The following is a 22879-nucleotide window of genomic DNA, read 5'->3' on the forward strand; positions in this document are numbered from 1 at the left end:
AATTCGAGTGTAAACAAGAACAATGAGTTAAGTGAACAAAATAAAAAGAACACAAGAATTATCGTTTATAGGACAAATCCACACACAAATTTTATTTATTGAAAAATTCATTCAACAGTAATTTATCATTTATTATATTTAAAATTTAATTTTTCTTTTTTAAAAAAGATCAAATAATTACCATGTGATAAAATAATACACTTAAATTCAAGTTTTTTTTATCTTTTTATATTTTTTTAAATTAAAGATACTGGAGAATCTTCAGCCATGATTTACAATCATTAGCCATCATTAATCAACAAAATATTTTTGGACCAGGCTAGTCTTATAATGGTGACAATAGGTATAAAAATTAATGATCTTTGGGGACGAAATTTAAAAATAAAAAAGGTTGTAAATGCAAATGTTATTTCTGTGATACATAGGATAACTGCACAGATGAATTTCAGAGTGTACAGCATTATTGTGAAGTAGGGGAAAAGAAAAAGCTGAAAAATTTATTTGGGCATATTTATGTATGTAGTAAGCTTTTACAACACCCGGTTGGTATGATCACACTAAATTATTATAATAATGATTGTTTATATTTGGAAATATTAAATTATGTAACAATAAAATAATTAAAATAATTCTAAAGGTATTGATTTCACCATATTATTAAGAATAGGACCATAATTGTAAGTTTAAACTCATTAAACAAAAAAATACTTGTGATCAATAAAATGATTAAAAACTGCAGTGGTCTGGGGACTAATCTTAATTTGTTTTTCCTGTAATAAAAGAAATATCTAAAAGCTCACACATACGAACTTAGTGTTTAGTTTTCTCATAATAAGTGACATTGTAGTCACTACACATAAAACAATAAACAAGACTGGGCTTAACAACTGCCTAGAAGAAAAAATCAGTTTGAGATTCAAAAATATAAAGTTCTTACAAGTATAGGACATCTGCCACAAAATCAAAGTGTGCAAATGAAAATTAATAATAAAAATGATTTATTAGTCCTGCTGGCTCCTTTTATGTTCATTGCTTATAATATTTGCAAAGTGATTTTGCAAAAATAAAATGTACACACGAAGAAAGGGCATCAACAAACATTGACTCCAAAACTCCAACACAGAACCTGGAGGTGCCCCTCCACAGGTTAATGCATTGACAAAATACCCATCAGTACCAAATCCAATCATAAATTGACGGTTTTCAACACCAGATTTTATGATTTTAGCAACAACTTCACATTCCCATAAACCAGCTTGCTCAGATATTAGGCGAGTGGCATTTGGTTTTTTCTTGTTTTCTGTCTCAAATCCTGGTGTTTTCGTGTCTGGTGGAAACACTAAACTTACACCAATACCATAAGGTCGCAACTCAGATTGCAACACTTCTGCAAACCCTCTAACTGCATATTTTGATGGAGAATAGGCTGTAAAGCCTGTCACACCAAGTTGGCCACCAACAGAAGATAGAAACACAACATGGCCAAACTTCTGCTTAATCATATGGGGAATAATAGCATGAGTCAGGTACACAGATCCTAAATAATTTGTATCAATCATTTCTTTGAATGTCTTTTTCTCAAGATGTTGAAATTGTCCAGGAACAGAAAAACCCGCACAGTTGATCAAAACATCAATAGTACCAATGTTGTCAATTAACTTTTTAATCTGATTGTCAATCTCAGTTTCTTTGCACAAATCCATTGACAAATATGAGACACGTTGACTGTCAGACTTTAGTGCATCGAGTTCTTTAACACAAGATTTTAAGCGATCTTCATTTCTTGCCAGCAGAATAATATTGCTACATCCAGATGAAAGCAACTTCTTAGCTAATGCAAATCCAATGCCACTACTTCCACCAGTGATTAAAACATTCTTACCATCAAACAACATAGTTGAAGGTTTAGGTTTTAAATTGGAAATAATAACTGATGAGAGATAAATTAAATCCATCACCAAAATGATGAAAAGAGATACAAACATTTGTCCATATGAAACTTGACTCCATAACAAATAAGCAGCAGCTGAAATTGGTATTGTTGCATGAAGCAATAAACGCGATGTTGTTAATTGATTCATCTGTTAAAATAACTAAATGAAAATATCTACATAATATTATAAAATTAAAGCAAACACTTGCAGAGTTGGGATGAAGCAGGTTGGAATTTGGAATTTGTGAATAAAAATGCCATAATTTGTGAATCATTCTACAAAGAAAATGTTAAAACTGTGTATCCTATTTTTTCATTAATCATTTATTTCTATCGCCAGCTGTTGTTGCAACAAGATACCATTAAAGCTTGGTGCTCACCTGGCACTAAAGAGCTCTAACGAGTGATATCTCCTGTTTTTTTTCATATTGTTGCTCATTAGTGCTGTTTTTCGAGCACTAACGAGAACTAAGGGTTAGTGCTGTTATAAGTTATTTTTGATAACTACACTAAGATTCTAGTGCTCGTTTCATTGTTTTCCTTTGAGATCAAAGATGCCGATATTCGTGCAGAAGTATTTTGTACAGAACATGATTTCCAAATGACGAAATAGAGTGCGAACTGTGAATCTATTCTGTGTGTGTTTTACAACAGAGGAAAATGTTGTTGGAGAAATAGAAATGTAAACCAACCTTCAGGCATAGCAGAGAATGAACAGCTAGCAGAATGTGTTAGAAACTTTCTGGCACCTTATTCCCCTTTTTCCTAGCCTGAATATCGGACATATCCAAAATCTTTTTTCCTTTAAATTCTGTTTCAATTTTTGTAAACATAGCAAAAGCAACAGCAAAAGCAACCTTCTTCTTCTACGTTCCATGCTCAAAAGAGATCTTATATTAAGTATTTTTCTGTTATAGTGTAAATCACTTTGAAAGAGACGCTCATTTTCCAGTGCTCTTTAGTGCTCAATTTCTATCGCCCTTTAGTGTTCTTTAGTGCCAGGTAAGAACAAAGCCTAACAAAGGATCAATGGAAAGTGACCTACAGTGCTCCCAGATTAAAGCTGCAAAGAGGTTATCTTCTTCAGTTTCTAATTTGAAACCAGTCTTAGATTTAACAATTGCCCAAAAGAAACTCTTCACAATTTAAAAAAACAGGACAAATTTGCTAGGAATTTAAGTTTCTTTTTTTTTTTGGTTGAGGGTAGAAACTGAAGTTTAAAAAACAGAGGAAAGTTACATGTAAGTTTCCCACCACCTAGATGGAATTAGGTTAGCAATACATCTGGTATCAAACACAATAAACTTAGGCAAGGGGGGCAGTAATAAGCTCGAAATGTCAACTAATGCTTTAGGACTCATTTTAAGCCATCTTTTGACAAAAGCAGTTTTTTCGTCATTTTTTAATGTATAAGAAGCGTCAATTTGTAAAATCAAAGTAACAAATTCCTCTGCCCCATTCCACAACACAGGGATTGCTGTTTTGATGTAGGCAACAAATGTGGTACAAGTTCCAGCAATGTTCAACATACATGAAAGTTGTAAGTGCAGTCATTAATTAAACTTGTATCATGCAGAACTAGCAATTATTAATTTGTAAATTACACGGAAATATAAACGGCAGCTAATGATGACAACTCAACTATCAATGGATCATGAAAATTATTACTTAAAACAAATATTCTGTTATTTTTTATATTTTCTACTTTATATTTATTTTTCTCAAAAAAGACGACTATATTAGCTTTTAAAATAACTTTTAAATTTGACGATTGTAAAAAGATTGCTTTCAATATTCTGGTGATCATACTTTCTTAAAAACAGCAACACACACCACAAACCATGGGAATAATAATCATTCTTGTTTTATAGTAAAGAAATTAACCAATGAATGCCTATTCAGCCTCCAAATTTCACGTCGTCACTCAGCAATTTCCAACGCCATTACTAATGTTTTAAAAAAAGATGTAATAAATTATGTCTAATTTTTTGTGTATCTTCTGCTAAATAAGTTATAAGCGAAAAACAAGACAGAATATTACTGCCATAACACCCTCCTCTGTTATAATTATTATATGATTTCTAGCTATACACTAGCTAAAATGTAATAATGTAAGACTCACTAAAATAATCTACCGTATATATATAAAAAAGTAAAATATATAATATAGGCAACGCGGCAGAATCGCTTGTTGTAACACCCTCCTTCGTTATAATTTATTAAATGTTTTCTCCTTGTTGTTCAATAGACCACCATGGGAAAAATACATGCAAAAAACAAGGTAGGTTATGCTTGACGTAAATTTAATGCAGCGAAATACTTCAAATATATTCCCCCATAACTTTGTGCTGTTTTCAGGTAACTCAGCTTAGCCCTTGTGCACAACGAAGGCCCCATCATTTGTGGGAAATTACAATACTGACCTTACAGAAAATAAGCACAGTTTAAGGACCAAATAACCCAAGATCATAAGTCCTAAGTGCAGTCTGAATATTGACAAGTGAACATTGACAAGTTAAAAATATGTGAATTCAATATATAGAAATAGCCTATACAATTTTGTGTCATACCAACAAACTTTAAAATCAGCCGCCTTGTCTTAAAGGCGCATAATCAACCTTATATTGAAAAAAAATTAAGATATACATTTTTTTATTTATTTCAAAGTTCAGACAGGGTTATGACTTTCCTGAAAATTTGAGGATATAAAACTTTAAAGAATAGAAATAATGGTACTTTGATATCTTTAATTTATTTTTGTTTTTCAGCCGCCATATTTAACGATCTTGTTGGTCTCTTATTCCCATCTAATAAGTAACCATACATAGTATCATAACAGAAGCAATAAAACATCATTTTGAGAGAAATATCATTTTGAAAATTGATCTGAAATTCCATTTTTGGGCATCTGAATTTGGGTGCCCATACCGGTCTACAGGTATAGAATTCCCACTGAATACGTCGCATAAGGAAAAGACTAACCGTTTAAACAACGAAAAATAATCAAAAAGTAAGACAGCTGGCGAGACGTAGCTGTCTTCAGAAAAAACAACAAGAAGTTGGTATTGCAAAGAAGTCTGATTTCAGTAAGTTAAAACGTTTAAATAATAATAAAGAATAACACAGATACTTCGATTGATTTATCTGATTTATGTTCGGAACTTTGTTGATACATTTATAAAAGCTTTACGATGGAAACACAGCTACAGATACTCTCCTATATTTATTATTTTTTTCTGCAATGGCATAAATCCAGCACACATGTGATTGATTTTACCTTGCGTTTATTATCACATGATTCGTGCAATGAAATGCAATGGCGGTTCTGTAGGTGAAGAGAAATTAGGGGGTGAGTTTGTTATTTCTATGAAACATTGGAGACATGTTCTGGTTGTCAGTTTTCCAAAAAAAATTCAGGATAATGTGTTCTCATGTATAGCTATATATCTTTCAATTACAATAAAATAGGCACCTAAAAAAATTGCCAACAGGGTGATTATGCGCCTCTCTAAGCATAGTTGGACCAAGATTGTAGCTAGTCAGCTACATAATGGCTTTTTAGCTTATATATAATTTGTAGAGTGACGGTAATGTTTTAATTTTGCATTTAGAATAATTGACGAGCACACGCATATGCACAACCAAGAAATATAAACTGCAAGATGCGAAAATTGGATGGTAAAGTCTGTTCTTGAAAAGAAAAGATAATATACAGTTGAGAAAGAAAACAGTTCCAGTGTATTTGTAATTTTTGTATTCCTATAAATCTCTAAATTAACGCAAATAGCCAATTTCGCCTAGGTGGTTGTTCTTTTTTTGCCTGGCGGGATGTCAGGGATGCACACGTGTACATAACTTTGTAAACATTTGCAACAGTACAAAATTGAGTAACAGATTGTAAACTGTATGTAGCTAGCTAGCTAGCTAGTGTGCAGGCCAATAAAAAATGTAAGACACCTCTTAGCTAGCTAATACATCTGAAGACACCTCTTAGTTAGATAAGAGATGTCTTCAACTTCCTTGTTTAAATTGTAAAAAGGGTGATAAAAATCTATAAATCAAATACCCTCTCGAAATTGAAACCAATCACGCTGTTCGCGGGAAACCTTTTTTAAAAATGACCCTATGACGTCCCCGATTTTCCACCGATTTTTTTCTGACTTCTGAACCTGTGAAGAGAAGTCTTTTCCCTCGTCTTCTTTTCCGTTATCGGGGAAAAAGGAGACCTGGGGACAAGGTTTCCCGAACCTCGCAATGCTGAACGTCTTTCTTTCCTCATATCATCCACATGTCTTCCGTTCTCTGACTATGCTTTTTTATTCATTGGTAATGGAAAATTACCAACCCAACAATGTTTTTTTTAAAAAATTTCTTCGCGTTGGTTTAGAACTTACACTTCATCTCAACAATGGGGTAAAAGAAATCTGATGCATCCAATTACCGCCCAATAGCCTTAACAACTCATATTATTCAAATTTTCGAAAAATGTAGTCCGAAATCATTCACTTGCTGCTACCTTGAAGAAAACAAGCAACTAAACGAAAATCAACATGGTTTTCGTTCTGGTCAATCATGTTTTTAGCCAACTCTTAGACCACTTTGAATGTGATACACTTTGTTGATGGAAAACTAAGTTGTGAAATTGTATACCTTGACTTTGCGAAAGCCTTCGACAAAGTGGATTTTACCATTGTCTTAAGAAAACTTGAGAAACTTAGAATTAAAGGAAAATTATTTAACTTTGTTGAAGCTTTCCTGACAAACCGCACCCAATCAGTCATTGTCAATGGAATGGAATCACATCCTGTTGCTGTTATTTCAAGCGTACCCCAAGGTAGTGTGCTTGGACCACTTATCTTCAACATCCTCCTCGGAGATATAGACTCAAATGTCAGTGAAAGTATTGTACGGTTATTTGCTGATGATACAGGGGTTACCAAGAGCATCGACTCTCTCAAGTTGCAAAGTGATCTACAGAAAATTTATGAATTGGCAGAAGATGCAAACATGAAATTTAATGATCTAAAGTTTGAGGTCATGCGTTATGGCACAAACGACACCCCAAAAACTGAAAGATGTTGGTGTCATATCATCCACCAGCTGCTCCTTTCATTCCCACATATTGAAAGTAGTAAATGACAGTATAAACATGATGTCTTGCATTTTAAGAACCTTTTACACCAGAACGAAGGATCACCTTATGACCATATGGAAATCTCTGGTCCTATAGAGTCCATATAAAGTTGGAGAGATACAGATGGTAGAGGCATTGCAATGGTCCTATATACGTAAAATCCGAAACTTGACCAATCACAACTGTTGGAAATCATTGAAGGAACTGAAACTGTATTCATTGGAGCGTAGAAGGGAAAGGTATCGAATAATTTATATTTGGAAAATCATGGAACAGTTGGTACCAAATGTCAATCTGAAAATCCAAAGCTATCATCATCCTAAGCATGGGCAGAAAGCAAAACTTCCGTGTGGTCCATACAGTAGGGTGGCAGAGTTCAGTTTACCAATCAATGGAATAAAGCGCTTTATTCTTCCTAATCCATTCGTAATATGTCTGGTTGCACACTGGACCTCTTTAATAACAGCCTTGATTAATATCTATTCCAGATACCAGATGAGCCACAACTGGTAGGATACACCGCGTTAAAACGACTGCTAATCCTGAAGACTTTCTTCGAAAGTCTACATCAAGGTACAAGGGACACTCTAAAAACGAGCGTTTGGTTCACGACTGTTCAAAGTCACAACCTGCCAACCTCGTCCCCAGGACCCGTTAGGCTTTTATATTTGGACGTCCACCCAAATATAAAAAGCCTAACAGGTCCTGGGGACGAGGTTGACAACCTGTCACACAAAAAACATGTTTGACCTTTTTAATTTTATGTATTTATAAAAACATTATACATTCTACAATTTTATTTGCTTATATCGCAAATATCATAATTTTTTACACAAAACCCACAAAAAAGTTAGCTCAATCATATCACAAAAACGACTGTGATCCATGGGTTCTGGGCTAAATGAGAAATATAAGACCACATGTAGATCAACTTTTTAGGGGACCGCTTGGTCTACATACGTTTCTCTGAACAAGCGTACGTCGCGATTGACTTTGTTGTTTTTATTTACTGCTTATGCACAAAGTTCTTAGAAATTTAGAAAACCATACAGTAGAAGAGATTTAAGCATATATTGTTGCCAATGTTAAAGTAAGGCAAGAAAGAACAATAGGGTGAGGTAACATACATAATTCTAACACGTAATTTAGCACCCATTGTTGCAGCTATTAAACACATATCGTATAAAGTAAAAATAATTTATAACAAAACTGCATATATACATTTGCGTTGACGCATTCTGTGAGAATTTATAGTGTCCACATTTTTGTTCTCTGACGCGAATGACTTTGCAATGACGGAATTTCTCAATTTGTAGCCACACGCACTTTGTGCAAAACAAACCATAGGCCTGGTAGATACGAATGCTACCGGAATACACTCTTTACATTAGTTTGAAAATACTCTTCGAACGTTTCGGTAGTTCGTGTTGCGATAGTTTGGTTATTTTGCGAGGCGGCTCCACGAAAGATTCGTCGTCCGCAACCTAAACGAACGTAAGAATATTGATGCCATAATAATAAAAACATGTTTTTAAGATTTACACCACACGAAAAGAATGCGATGAAGAATTGTACGCGATTCTTTAATTTCTAGGTATGCACACGCATAACTTTAACAAAACTTAGACAAAACAATAAAAAAAAAAAGTTTGAAACAGAACAGTCGACCACACCTTATTCTTGCGACTCTTCGATTGTGTTTTCAAGGCTTCGGCTGTCTGGAAAACAAATGATTTACCAGGTTTGGTGTTGATAATGGCGCCAGTATTTAGAATAACTTCTTGTGAAGCCTTGTGACTGCCGATGAAAGACCCCTATTATAAATAGTTAGATAGATGAAAGAGTAGATTACTTACACGAAAAATAAGACGGCTGAAAACCGGTTCAGCATGTCCACGATGTTCGCTATATTATATTTTTTCACATGAAGCATGGAGGTATAGAAAAAAAGAAGGAGATTGAACTCTTTTGTTTTTAATAAAATCATCGTGATGCGATCAGTTGCAAATCTATTCACGCTGTCCTTTTAAATTCTGCCGCATGTCAGTTTGTTATGAACAATTTAAATTTCATTGGTCGAGAAAACAATCGATATGCTAATAAGTTATAACATTACGTAATGATAACCAGGCCAAAAAATTTTTTATTTCAAAATGGTTCCACTGAAAAACAAGTCGGAGAGTTTGATTTTGACATAGATTTCGATATCGACGAAGATTTAGAAGTTAATCTTACTGAATCACAACATTTTAACGAATATGACAATTTTGAAATTGGGTTTGATGATATAGATGATATTTTGCTCGAAGACGCACCAACGTTATTGGGTGTTCCAAAAATAACTTTCGTGGATGACAGACATCCTGCTTGTGGTGGATGATGATGCTGGACAGATGAAGGTTTTAGTATATGAAAAATGTGGGCGAATGTATAAAAAGGATATGGTTTACGCCAAACATGTGTCAATTTGTGGTATGTTATTTTTATTACCCTAAATTAAGGAAAACACTTTCACTTTGTGCTTGCTACCTAACAAGCTAAGAAACTTCCTAATATTATTTTTTTTAAGAAAACTTCCTTAAACTTTTTATGTTTAGGGAAGAACATCAAAATTATCAGTGAGGTAGAAAAATTTTGATAAAATAAAACAAAGCTGGTGAGTTGGGCAACTTCAACTTTTTTGTCTTTTAGTATACTTTATTTTAAGTTTCAAATCATCCAATTTTCTCTGTTTGTTTTTTCTGTTCTCTATGTTTCATTGTGTGAATCATAAAATCTATTCTTGTGTGCAATTTATTAGCTGCATAACTAAAACTCATCTTTCTTTAGGTTCCTTGACAATAAAGCGAGACTCATTAAATGCAAAATAATTGCTTATATCAGCCCTTAAAAGCGCTTCGGAAGATCCAGTAAACAACATGATCATATGTGGAGGGAAAATCGAAACCCCTTGGAACAAAGTTAAAAAATTAAGCGACTAGTCAAAGACTGATGTTAGCCATTTTTGTACATTCAGTGATATGTTGATTACACAAGTTTTCAATGTAATAAATGCTCTGGCCAGGAAGTTTTGTGGTCTAAAGTACATGCTATTTCCACTTCTTACGAAATTAAAGAGGCATGGAAGCAAGTATATGAATATGTGTCTAACCCAGAAGTCTCCACGCTGAATCATTATTTTTGATGCAGTGTGTATTTAATATATTGAAATACGAAAACGAGATTATGCAATGTAAGACTTTATCTAAGGTTGAACAAAACAGTCCGAAAATATCGGAAAGTGAGCAAGAAGTGCTTACTTATGTATCAGGGTACATTGTGTTTTCGTTGATCAAGAAGTACCGAAAAATACTGCAAAGCAACACAAAGATGAACAGTGTAGCCTTATCAGCTCTACAACTTTTAAATAATTTAAAGGTTCAAGGATTGGATTCAATTGATGGGGAGTCTTTTTTGACACACACCTACAAATGGATAGACTTGGTTAATAAATAACATGTTTTTGTTTGTCAGGCATGTGGAGAACGTGGTGCAAAAAATTATGAATGTCACCTTCATCAAAAAATACAAAGGTGAAGATATACAAGATTGTATATATAACAGTAATTTTGTAAATGACTACTGGAATAAAATAAACTATTCATTTTTACTTCGTTTCAAGAAAGTAATATGAAATTACGCAAAGAGCTTATTCCCCATTTACATCTTTTTTTGGCGTATTTTGGATCGGCAATGGCCGAATAGTAAGATCTTCGTAAAGGACGATTGATTTAAATTACCCCAGCGGGATTTTTTTTTGCTTGTTCCTTATTTGCTGGCAGTTATTTCGATTTTTTTGTTATTGATATCACCAATTAAATGAATAACATTCTTAAAAGACCTTCGAAAAGGTGTTCGAATTTCATAATTTTGGATGAAATATCGGCAAAGATTTTAGTGGCCATAGAAAACCGCGTCAACTTGTAAATTTCCAAGCAATGTTGGCCAATATTCTTGGATTTTTAGTCTTCTTGAGTAACATGTTGGAGGCTATAGAAAACCGCATTAACATATCGGCTGTTGGAAAAAAATGTTGGTGAACAAAAAATGTTTGTTCACCAACATTGTTTAATTTCATAATTAAGTTGATTGAAACGGTTTCAATCAACTTAATTATGAAATTAAAGATTTAAGTTAATCACAAAATTTTCTGTGTTAGTCGGCGTAAATCCAAGATTGATAAAGCTGAGTGCGTGAAAAGAAAAAAGAATATAGAAGATTTAAAAACAATTCGTGAATTGAGGTAGTGTTTTTAACCTGCCTTTATTTACGGTATAGGTGAGAAAGAAAGGTTTAAAACGCTAAATTGCTTTTTGAGGAGAACTTTTTAAAAAAATAAGAAGATTTAAGTAGTTTTGAATGGGGTGTTGCAATCCTGTTACAAGTCAGCAGAGTTTATTATTCATTGTATTAATAGACTTTCTTACCGATCGTTTTATTCCTTGTGGCTTTGTGTTCGACAGGGAGCGATTTTTTTTGCGTGGTTCAACAAAACCTAGAGAAAGAAACACTGACATTACACAAAATTTCACAAATGTTCGTTTATAGCATAAACTTGGTGGCATTAAAGAGATGTTGTTACGACCACCATGAACAGGACATGAAACAATCCCAAATACCATTATCGATGCTGCTAACAAACAATTTAAACCAAAAATCTATCATCAGTCTTCAAATTAAAAAAACTACGCTGTATATTTTTCGGGATGTACTTTTGCGATTTCAAAAAAAACGCAAAGCCGCAAAATTTCATTCACGCAAATTTTTCGACAATAAAGAGAAACATTTAACTTTCAAGCATGGCCAAACGAAAAACAAATAAACAAATGAATGCTACTGAAACAAACTTACTAGGTGTGCTAGGTTTGTCCTCGGAGATGATTTTCTCCAAAATCATTTGACTACATTCATCCAGAACTTCCACTTTCTGCGAATGCTAAAATATAGAATGCTGAAATACAGAAAGTTGAATGTCTGTTCAATGTAAAAGTGAAGGCGTTTTTGTTGGGTTAGAACCATTTTTAGACCTGTTATTAATCCGATTGCCAATTTTTTCGGATTTACCTGAAAATCGAGAAAAATCAGATTTTCGGGCGATTTTAAATTAAAAACAAAAGCAATTACCTCCTGTTGCTGAATGAAGTTTTCTCTTTCAATTCTCTCCATTCTCTGCTTAATGTCAATCTCCGTCAGGGGTTCTTCATTTTCTTCATCGGAGAGCTTGTGCTCACCATCCTTTCCAAAACCAACATCACTATTACGCCAACGGAAATTTCTTTTTCTTCTATTTCCCTCTCCCAAATCACCGTCTTCGAAATAAAGCTCTTGAAGTAAGCGAACCTCTCTCTTGTCTTGGTCCATCATTTTCCGTCTGAAAAGACAAACATGTTGATTACGCTACGGAAAATCTTACATTAAACCTTAAAAACCAACCAGTAAAAATTCACGACTTACTGATGAATACGATGGACCTGTTTCTTTAATTTCTCCGTTGTCGGAATATTTTCTGCGTCACTGTCAACCTCATACTCGTCATATTCACTGCCGAGTTCTTCGTCTTCCGATCCTATATCACTTCCAGAAAGTTCTGCTTCTTCTTCGTAAAACAACTTCTTCTGCCAGGTTTTACCCCTATAGGACAAAGATTGAATATGCAAAAATAAAAAATAGCACACATTGTGACTTAAATTTTTATACTAAGCAGATATTCAAAACGAAATTAAAGGTCATCATTTGAAAACTTCATCTGTTTTTATGCCGTTCCGGAATTCTTAGCGTACGTTCCCCGGACATCCAAAGCGGCTATTTTACAAATATTAATAGACATCGAATCAGATTTTCTTTACTTTGATGCACCGAATAAAACGATTGCTCTACAATGGATAAAATCTTTAAAAACATCCTGCAAACAAAATAACCTGCTACAACGAATTATATATTTAATTTGATCATTGTTTGAAAGTACAAACCTCACATATGAAAATTAAAAGGGACCTTATTAAGTTCAAATGAGTTGAAAATTTAAATGAAAGCTAATTCAGCTATGTTACAGGGATTGTGACAGATTCGGGAATAATGCATAATAACAATAACCCTTATACTTAATACCCGCAGAATATGTATAATTTCAAATTAATCAATTTCTCGTAACCAGCTACGCAAAATTCAAAGATGAGAAAAAAATTATTAAGCCAAAAATTAAAAAAAAAACCGTCAAGAAGGAAACCCCATGTAATTGATTAGCACACTGATCACACATGGAGAGATGCACAGCCGAATGAGAAAGGTATGATTTCAGTTACATAAAATGTAAAAGTTTATTTCGTTCAGTGCAGTCGTTGACTTGTTGAATTGTTCTTCACATACATAATGTTGCCCTTAAACCTTTGTAAATTATGTTTGCTTGCCTCGTTTGTCCATCACCTCCTTCTTCACCACTCATGTTTTTGCTTTTTGGCTTCAATTTTATATCTTAAAGTAAATTCTAATTATTCCTACCACTTTTTATGTAAAATCTTTTAAACTGTTTTTTGCATCACAATTCCATGAAAACCCACTGTTTCCTATTTTGTTTACTCTTAAGTTCTTCTTTTTTTTACTTCTTATGTTGTTCCTTTAAATTTATAGTTTTAACAATTTTTGAGAATGTTATGGTAATATATTTATATGAAATTCAATCATTTTTCTTTTCTCATTTACGATTTTAGGTTTTTGAGAAAAGGAAACTGATTTATATAAGGTTGAAAGTTGTGATAAATAAGCCATAAAAACATATATTTACTTTTTCACAGCGTCGTCAACTTCTTCACACTCAAATTCCTCATTATCATTTTGTTCCTCGTCTTTATTTTCTTCAGTCCGATTCTCAACCCCCTCTTCCTCTTCGTCATCTGCGTCTTCACTTTCATTACCACTCTCCTCCACATTGTCTTCGACATCATCACCCTCCTCAACTGCATCTTCTTCGTCACCTTTTTCACTACCAGTGTCATCTTCGTTGTCATTTTTATTACCAGTAGCAACACTATTCTCTAATAGCCTGGGGAAGATATCTTCTATAGACCTTTTTTCATCGTTTCTACTTTCCTTCTCGTCTTGCTCCTGATCATAAAATTTTGTCTCTTCGCCTTCCAAAACATCTACACACAAAATAAAATAAGACATTATAGAAGGTAAAGCTAGTGATTTGTATATGGTTACAATATAGACAATGCTAATATCAAAAGATTCAAGCCAACAATAAAAATCTTTTTTTTATCTTTTTTTAATAAATCAATAAAAACAGCCTAAATCATTTCAATCAAGGAGAACAATGCGAGGGAAGTCTTTAAAACTTTTGTAAAAATTAATCTCATGAAAATTGTAGATTGTGGATTCTTAAATAACAATTCTCCTGCAATGTTTTCTCCTAATATGTTTTTACAAACTAACCACTAAAAATCATAGCAAAAATTAAAACAAGTCGTAGTCTCTTTTTCATATTTTAATACACAGGATGAATTTTTTTTAAAAATCAGTCACTTCAGTTACCCTTTTTGTCGTCACTTTCCATCTTCTCATCCTCCTTCGCAGTAAACTGACCAGAACAAAACCCTAACACCTGCGTCATTGAAAATTGGCTGTCCATTTTTAGTTCACCGTCATCAAAAAGTTTTTTCTGTGGTTTCTTCTTGGATTTATTATCGTGTATAAAACTAAAGAGAGGGTTTTCAAAATCAAAAATGATAAATTAAAACTTTTTAGGTTTAACAGAATACAGGAGGGTGCTTAACAAGTTCTGCTTATTTTAACACTTAAAATTTTTAGTGTAAATGAAAATATGAAGTTATAAGCCGTATAGTTAAAGGTTATATGGCGTGGACATGCAACCACACAATACAATTCCTACACGTATTTTGTGATGATAAATTTTGTAACTAATTTTGAAACAAAAAAAAAATATTATTGAAGATATTATTTCGGTTTGCCTGTTCAGTATTCATATTATGATGGGAGAAGGATCTTCCGAAACGTTGCCTACTAAACTATCATGTTCAAGAAATGATAAACTTTCCACAGTAAAAAAAATATATTTGCCAGCAACCCAAGCTTCAAGCATTAATGGTAAACTCCCAAAATGTTATTGCAAACTAACAAGCAAATCCTATTTCTATTACCTATTTGCATAACCTTTTAAAGGAATCGTGCCAATAGAAATACGAGGAATTGGTGGGAATTGGCTATGCAACATAACATCATTTCTTCAGTTTAAAATTGCATCACAAATCAACTTAGGAGTGAATGACATTTTTGAACTATTTCAGAATTTTACATGATTTCGAAATAATTTGTATTTTAATTCAAAACAATTTTTTGCTTGACATATTTTTACCAACAATGCCAACTTTAGAAAACAAAACTTTTATGATTTTATACCGTTTTTATGTGGTTTTGATCACTGGCTTTTAAACCAATTCAATGTCATGCGAATGTCCAAATACATCCCAGACTTAGTTCTCAGGTTAAATGATAAAGAATAATGCAATAATTTATGCAAACATCAGTAATATCCCGAAATTAAAGTTAAGTAACCCAACACCATCAATGACTCTCAAAATAGGGTATATCTACGCGATTTGCAATGTTATCATAATGGAATTCTTTATTTAATAGGTTTGAATAGAGACCATAGTTTATGACTCAAGGTTGAAAAATTAAGATATTTTTGTTCAGGTCAGAAACATAGGTTAATTTTGAACAATATATTTCATGCTAATTATTTTTTAAAGCCAGTTAGAGGTCTAGTCTAACAAAAAGATAGAGATTTAAAATAAAAAAACAAGGTAAGTAAAAATGTCATTACATATGCAAAAAGCCTGTGTTGTTAATTACAAATTTTTATACTGCATAGATTTATCATGAAAACTGTAGGAACAGTTCGTTTTTTTGCAAAGAGCCAGTCTTCATGCTTCCTTAGCAATGTTATTATAGCCCTACATTATTCACAAGCAATTCTTACAACAAAATGAGAGCACCTACCCTTGGGAATCAAGTACTTGACCAAACTGTGTATCTTCATCTAACGCAAGATGGAAGTGTTGGGAAATATCAGGTTCGTCCTCATAGTCTTCTTTTTCTTCTTTGCTTTCCATAAACAAGTCCTGAAAGAATGCAGGGGATCTTATTTACAAAAAGGGTTTAATTAATAGACAATCTAAGGTTATTCATATTGGTACTATTAGATAAATGTGAAAATTAGAAAATACAATTAAAACCCCTACAGGATTGACTTATTTGCATATGGGTACATGACAAATAACAGTTGAAAAGTCAAGAAATTCAGCATAAAATACACAGCAAGCCAGAAAAACTTACCTGTGTATTTTCACATGGCAAGGATAAGCTAGGTATCTAAAAAGGTAGAAAGCAATGTTATCAGGTGACACAGATCATGAACAGCAGGGGAAGCAAATATGTCTTGGTAACGCACCATGCATTAGAACCATCAGTTCAATGCTTATAAAAACTGAATAAAACTATGAACCTGTTATAACCATATCACTATTAAATCAATCAATTAAATCAATCAATCTTTGATCTTTAAAAGCTAGGTAAAAGTCTTACTTCATTACTTTGCTCCTGATGACTTTTTGATGCAGAATCTAACAAACCACTTTTTAAAAGCTTACTGAATGGTGTTAACCTCCCGTCACTATTTTCTATTCTCCTTCCCGTAGGATCACCTTGGCCAGGATGCAAAATGCTTGACATAGTGCTGGAACTGTCTTCCCAATTAAGGTTCTCGTCCTTCTCTACATTGTTTTCATTTTGTAAAAGCTGTGGAACCTCGAATACAGGTGATGTGTCATTGTCTCTATTAAATGGCCTTGCAAGTTTTGCATCATCTTTTTTCATTTTTTCGTCTTCTTTCTTATTCTCTCCATGGTCTTTATTAGTATCATCATTTGCTTCTGCATGCTCAACTTCAGAATCTAAGTGCAAATTTAAAAAACTTTGTGTTCAGTTACGAAACGTATTAAAATATTATATTTTACTGTTATTATTCATTTTGTATTTAAAATTTAACTCTTTTCATACTCAATTTAATTGCTGAAAACTATCATAATCCCATGAGAAATACAAAACACACCATTATTCTCTTCACCATTCTCATTATTACTGTCAGCGTCTGAATTTTCCTCGTCTGACTGATCTTCAGCATCTTCCATGTAACTTTCTTCTTCATAGAATTTCACTTGTCGCTCCATCTCAAGGTGGTTTTCCTGTCTTTTCTTTCTCATTTCACTCTTCAACTTCTCCAGAATAATTGCACGACTCCCACCTTTCAAGACATGCAAAAAAAATGTTATATTATTCAGTTTGGTGTGCTGTTCATAAATTTATTAGCATAAAAATCACAGCAATATTCAAAAAAATTCAGGTTATTTTAGAAAAGGTGCGTTATCTAAACTTTTGGTCATATATATTGTTTTTTAATAGTTGACTTTGCAAATAATGACAGAAATTGGAACATACCTTGAATGACAGATTAAGCACCTTGGGTGCTTGTTTAAAATTTTCATCTTGACAGAGGACGTTTATTTCGCAAGAGCGGTTTATTCAACATAATAATTCTTTTTTTTAGAAAATCAAATTTTTTAAATATAATTTAGATAATAATTTTTATGCATGAAAAATAGAAATACAGACAAAAAAGAACGAAATAAAAAAGTAATAATGTATCTTTTATGAAATTCCATTATTTTTATTTTCATCTCCATCATTGTTAGTAATAGTCATAGTAAAAATTGTTTTGCTTTTTCGTGCTAATCCGAACAAGCGTCCTTTTTGTTCTCAAAGAAAGGGGGGCACTCAAATCAAGACAGGTGAATGTAAAATACCAATATTAGTGACTTCTGAAAGTAGACGAAATGCATTTTAAAAATTTAAAAATAACTAAGTAATTGTGTATCTCATCCTTAGGTGCACAAATTTCCCAAAGTTGTGAGATTCCAGTTTGTGCATGTCATATTTCTTATCAGTAGCTGATTATCTTGAAAAACTTTATTATTTACCTGAATTAGTGACGTCAGGATCTTCAATAGTGACTGATTTTTTATTATTATGTTTCTTTACATTTGTGTGTTTAGCAAATCTCTAAAAAAACAATTAAAAAAGATAATATTGCAACCTATTTCCCAACTTGAGGTGTCAACAAAACTTTTAACCAAATGTCCTCAGTTTACCAGTTTTTCAAGTTTAATAAAATTCAAAAAATCACAACATTCAAAAAATTTTGTTACATACCTTCATCAGTGAATCAAGTCCCTTGGACCTTTGTTGTGACTTTTCAGTTCCTTCAATATTAAATTCAATTTCATTTCCAGGTAAGCTAAGTCTGGGTTTATGTTCAAAGAGCTTCTGAAAGTTGGATTTTCTTTCCTCACTCTTTGGCAACTGTTTGGATGTTGTCTTTTCCTTTCTAAAAACAGAACAGTACTACTTGATCAAAAAACACTTACATTAACCTGAAAGCAATTTGCCAACACCAATTTGCACAATAATTCTGTCATGTTGGAGGCTATCAGTTAGTACGTAAAGGAGAATTTCAGGATTTACACTTAACAAAAATAGTTTTTTCAATGGGCCAAAACAGGGTTTCCACGGAAAATATGGTATTAAATTTCCTGACTTTCCCTGAATTTTTGAGGTCAAATTTCCTGACTTTTTACGAAATTCTACAGTCAAACAGAAAAACAAATTAACTAAAACCGTTTAAACTGTATTTGTCGCAATATAACTTACAAGAGCTTTAATCCATAGAGTATGCTAGTTCGACTTAATAAATAACATAATAAAGTTCTATCAGTCTAAGTCAAGTTAAAAGACAAAAAATTCTGTGACTTTCCCTCAGTATGGGTCTTTTTTCCTGACTTTCCCTGACCACAGGTAAAATTCCCTGACTTTCCCTGACTTTCCTGACTCGGTGAAAGCCCTGCAAAATGCAAACATTTTTTACCTTTTCCAATCTGGTGTGTTTTTTTTCAATTGGGGAACACGTTTTAAAAACTCAGTCAATGGTTTTGTGGTTGGAGTATGGCATGGGAGGTTGATGGTCTGTTCTAAATATAAAATAAATGTTAAATGATAACATACTCTAAAAGATTTGGTAATTTTTTTTAAAAAATGGGTAATGCTTATAAAAGTATTATGTCTATTTGTACTAACATGTAGTCTAAGTAAACCAAAAATATTCCCTAACTCCTCTAATCTATTTTCACAGCTGATGTTTATATACATTAGTAACTAAATTATCTTTTACCCCGTTTTAACCTCTGCTGCTCACTCGTTGTCTGCATTGCCATTGTTTTGGAGAACTAAACGAAAAAAGTTTATATAGTAATAAATATATTACATGTGCATCCATCAAAATGGTATATTGCACTTTACACTATACATGCCATGATAGAGTTATCAAATTAAGTCAATTATGATTTTACAAAAATTGTGGTGTAGAAAACAGTGTTGTAATAAAATCAGTACCTTATTAACTTGTAATTCTTAAATAAATAAAGTCCAAGACATATAGAGCAACCTCTCCAAAATGTCTCTGAACGTAAGGATATAGGCCAGAAACATTTTTTTTCTAAATGTTAGGATTACACAGATTTTGCCCATTAACAGAAAGAAAATATACATGTAACACAATACACTCACTCTTTTAGGTCTTTCTTTCTCCTTCTTTTCACTCTCAGTTGTCACATGGTCATCACAACCAGAGTCACTCCCACTTTCACCAGAACTATCTCTTTTATCTTTTTCTTCTGTTGATTTCTTTACAGAATCATCCTCATCACTGTCACTGTTGTTATCACTACTATCTAGAATTGGTCTCTTTTTCTTAAATTTATTTTTTGGAGACTTCGATTTATCATTTTCATTGTCAGCGTTATCACCTAATTTGTTTTTCAAAATTCTTGTAACATCATCACCACTGTCATGTCTATTTTCTCCAATAAATGATTTAACTTCTTTTTTATGTGATATATCGTCATCACTTTCACTGTCACTACTGCCAATAAGGCAGTTTTTCTTGATTCGGCTGGTGGTTAGCTTCTCTTCTGCCTTATTTTTACTTTTAATTTCATCTGAAACATCCCTTTTCTTTATATTATTACTTACGTTACCAGACTCACTTTCACTGTCACTACTATCAATAAAAAAGTTTTTCTTGATTCTGTTGGTACTTAACCCCTCTTCTGTCTCACTGTTACCTTTCTTTTCATAAGGAACATCGTTTTTCTTTATATTATTATTTACATTACAAGAATCAGCATCACTTTCACTGTCACTACTATCAATAACAGCTTTTCTTTTCTTTTTTGAAGAAGAGGTAATATTTTTAGGACTTGTATTAGGAGATTGTAATTGACTTTTATTAACACAAGTTCTGTTTTCTCTCACCTCATATTCTTCTGTGAATTCAGTATGATCAGAAACTTTATCTTTATTGTCTAAACCTTGCTCTGCAAATTTCTTATTATTACTCTTACTACTGTCTTCTTGAATGCAAGTAGTTCTTTCAGTCAATATAACTTCTATGCTATTGTCAACTCCAGGGGTCTCAGAGGTCATCTTGTAATAAGAAATATTGTCTTGATACCTAAATTTTTATGTGAATCCACAAGCCATACTCTTGTATATTTCGCCTGTAGGTCTACAATTATTAACAAAACATCTTTATAAAACATTGATGAAAATAAATGAAAATGTGGTGTGATTATATGCATTTTTGTAATGAAAAGACTTGATTCAAAATCAAATATTTTATTTTTGGTACCTTAACATTTCTGCGAAATTATTACGTTCATTGTACAAAAGTGTGAAAAGAATTCAGCAGCAATTAAATCATCCAAAAAAAATTAAAGATGTGTTATAACTAGCTCTCTAGCCAGTTCAGGAGTTGAGTCAAAAAGGGAAACCACTATCCATCTGGGAAACGGTTTCCTATTTGGGAAACTGTTACCCTAAGGAACTGTATATTCGTACGCACTTTAATATGACATAAAGTGAGTATTAATAGTGCGTAGCGCTATTCATACGTAGAAAAAAGGAAAAAGAATCCTAACCCTAACCCTAACCCTAAAGCACTTTACGTACGAATAGCGGATGAACATATACATACGCAAAAATGGGCAAAAGTGCGTACGAATATACACTACGTTACCCTAAACAGGCCAGAAATAAAGCAATGGTTTAGGGAAACCACCAAATAAAAAGAAATCTACGCACAAGCTGGTTCAGAAGCGCACTACAAATTTTTAACCAATGGAAGGGGAATATTTTCTCGCAAATTTTCAACTGAAGGAAAAAAAAATTATTGTAGCCTCTTTACGCAATTCCGTAAAATAGTTCTGAGAATGGGTGATGGTTTCCCAAAAGGGAAACCCAAATTAAAATCAAAAAAAATTAGTTTAGGAAACAGTTTCCTATATGGGAAACCATTTCCCTATATGACATGGGCATTTCCCTATAAAACATGGGAAACTGTTTCCCTTTTAGTGTCATCTCCCGAACTGCTAGCTAGCTGTGTACATAAAATATTTTGTTTTCTAACTTCAAACCATGTAGGTTTAGGTGAGTTTTTGCTAATGCTAAATGTAAAACAGATTGGGTTTGACGCCACTGTTGTGCTGGCAACTGTTGCAAAACAGATAGAAAAAGATACACAATCATAACAAAACTCACTGTAGATTTATTATACCTTGTTTGTGCGTATATAGCTACATAGCTACACGGTTTGAACCAGCTCCCGCTCTTACAAAATTTCCCGCGCCTCTGATTGTCAATATGGCAGCTTTAAAACGTAAACAATAACAAAAGCGGTGATGGCTTTACCATTTGCTAAGTCAAATATACCAAGGTATAAAGTCAGCGTTAAGTGAACTGTTCATTCTTAATAATTACGAAAATAAATTCGGAAAGTTTCTATTACCAACAATGAGATTTTAAAATAAAATTATATTAAAATTTAGATGATCTTAATAGTCTACTTTACACTTTTTAGCACCTTTCTTTTTGCAAAAATTACACACAACTATTTCAAAGACCTATTTAATACGATATGTTATCTTAAAGGGAAAGTCCCCAGCACGTCGCTTCGAGGTGCAGTATAGGTGAAGTAATCACAATATTTAGAAAACCCGTCACCCGTTGCGTTGATTTATTTATCGTAAATTTAACAATAATACCTCTCGTATGCACAATTGTTGGTGTGTGCATTTTTATGTTCCTACCTTTCAGCTAGTTGGAAATTGTTGAAAGCTGGGTCATGGTGACTTTCCCAAATATTTTCTAACGAAATATAAGATATAGATCCAGTCAAATTCCTGTGCGCGTTCGGGGTAAAACTACGGAAGTAGATTACCATGTTGATAACGTGACTGCTAAACGCTCAGCATTTGCAACATATACTTTCAACAAAATTCAGAAATTTAACCCATGTGGCATCTTTTCTTTAAAGATTGGACAATTTCAAAATAAGTGAAATTAAATTTACACTAAATTTAAAATACTTCATAAAAATACCAAGTTAAATGCACGCAAATTTCCTTTAAAAATGAAAACGGCTTTGATAAAGTGAAACTTGAGTACAACGCCTGTTTTTTGATTGAGTGTGAGAAATCGAGGTATGGGATGTAGGGAAGGGAGTTGTGTGGGTAAAGGGATGACGTAAGAAACAAGAGCTTCGTGTTAGATGCATGGATCTTGTTTCTGTACCGCTTTCGGCTCGG

The 22879-nt window shown here is 33.0% G+C and overlaps 2 protein-coding genes and 1 long non-coding RNA gene across 3 annotated transcripts; 1 reads left to right on the top strand and 2 right to left on the bottom strand.

Moving 5' to 3' along the window:
- Positions 1 to 421: 421 nt before the first annotated feature.
- On the bottom strand, positions 422 to 6072 carry LOC130657732 (3-ketodihydrosphingosine reductase-like). Its single transcript, XM_057460742.1, has 2 exons — positions 6000 to 6072; positions 422 to 2093 (listed from the first exon to the last, which is right to left on the bottom strand). The coding sequence occupies exon 2, from the start codon at positions 2079 to 2081 to the stop codon at positions 1002 to 1004; it is 1080 nt and encodes a 359-aa protein (XP_057316725.1). The 5' UTR covers positions 2082 to 2093; positions 6000 to 6072; the 3' UTR covers positions 422 to 1001.
- Positions 6073 to 7826: 1754 nt separating this feature from the next.
- LOC130656721 (claspin-like) lies at positions 7827 to 21904 on the bottom strand. Its single transcript, XM_057459637.1, has 18 exons — positions 21850 to 21904; positions 19803 to 20802; positions 19408 to 19462; positions 19105 to 19207; positions 18393 to 18567; positions 18161 to 18242; positions 17236 to 17427; positions 16710 to 17077; positions 16461 to 16496; positions 16125 to 16246; positions 14637 to 14800; positions 13888 to 14245; positions 12561 to 12737; positions 12231 to 12477; positions 11958 to 12042; positions 11534 to 11601; positions 8741 to 8881; positions 7827 to 8551 (listed from the first exon to the last, which is right to left on the bottom strand). Exons 2-18 carry the CDS (start codon positions 20718 to 20720, stop codon positions 8450 to 8452), a joined length of 3393 nt encoding a protein of 1130 aa, XP_057315620.1. The 5' UTR covers positions 20721 to 20802; positions 21850 to 21904; the 3' UTR covers positions 7827 to 8449.
- Positions 9230 to 10751, top strand: LOC130656722 (uncharacterized). Its single transcript, XR_008984988.1, has 3 exons — positions 9230 to 9539; positions 9665 to 9723; positions 9897 to 10751. It is a non-coding gene; the product is annotated as an uncharacterized LOC130656722 (long non-coding RNA).
- Positions 21905 to 22879: the final 975 nt, after the last annotated feature.

Source organism: Hydractinia symbiolongicarpus, chromosome 9, assembly GCF_029227915.1.
Source record: "Hydractinia symbiolongicarpus strain clone_291-10 chromosome 9, HSymV2.1, whole genome shotgun sequence".
In the NCBI taxonomy this organism is placed as follows: Eukaryota; Metazoa; Cnidaria; class Hydrozoa; order Anthoathecata; family Hydractiniidae; genus Hydractinia; species Hydractinia symbiolongicarpus.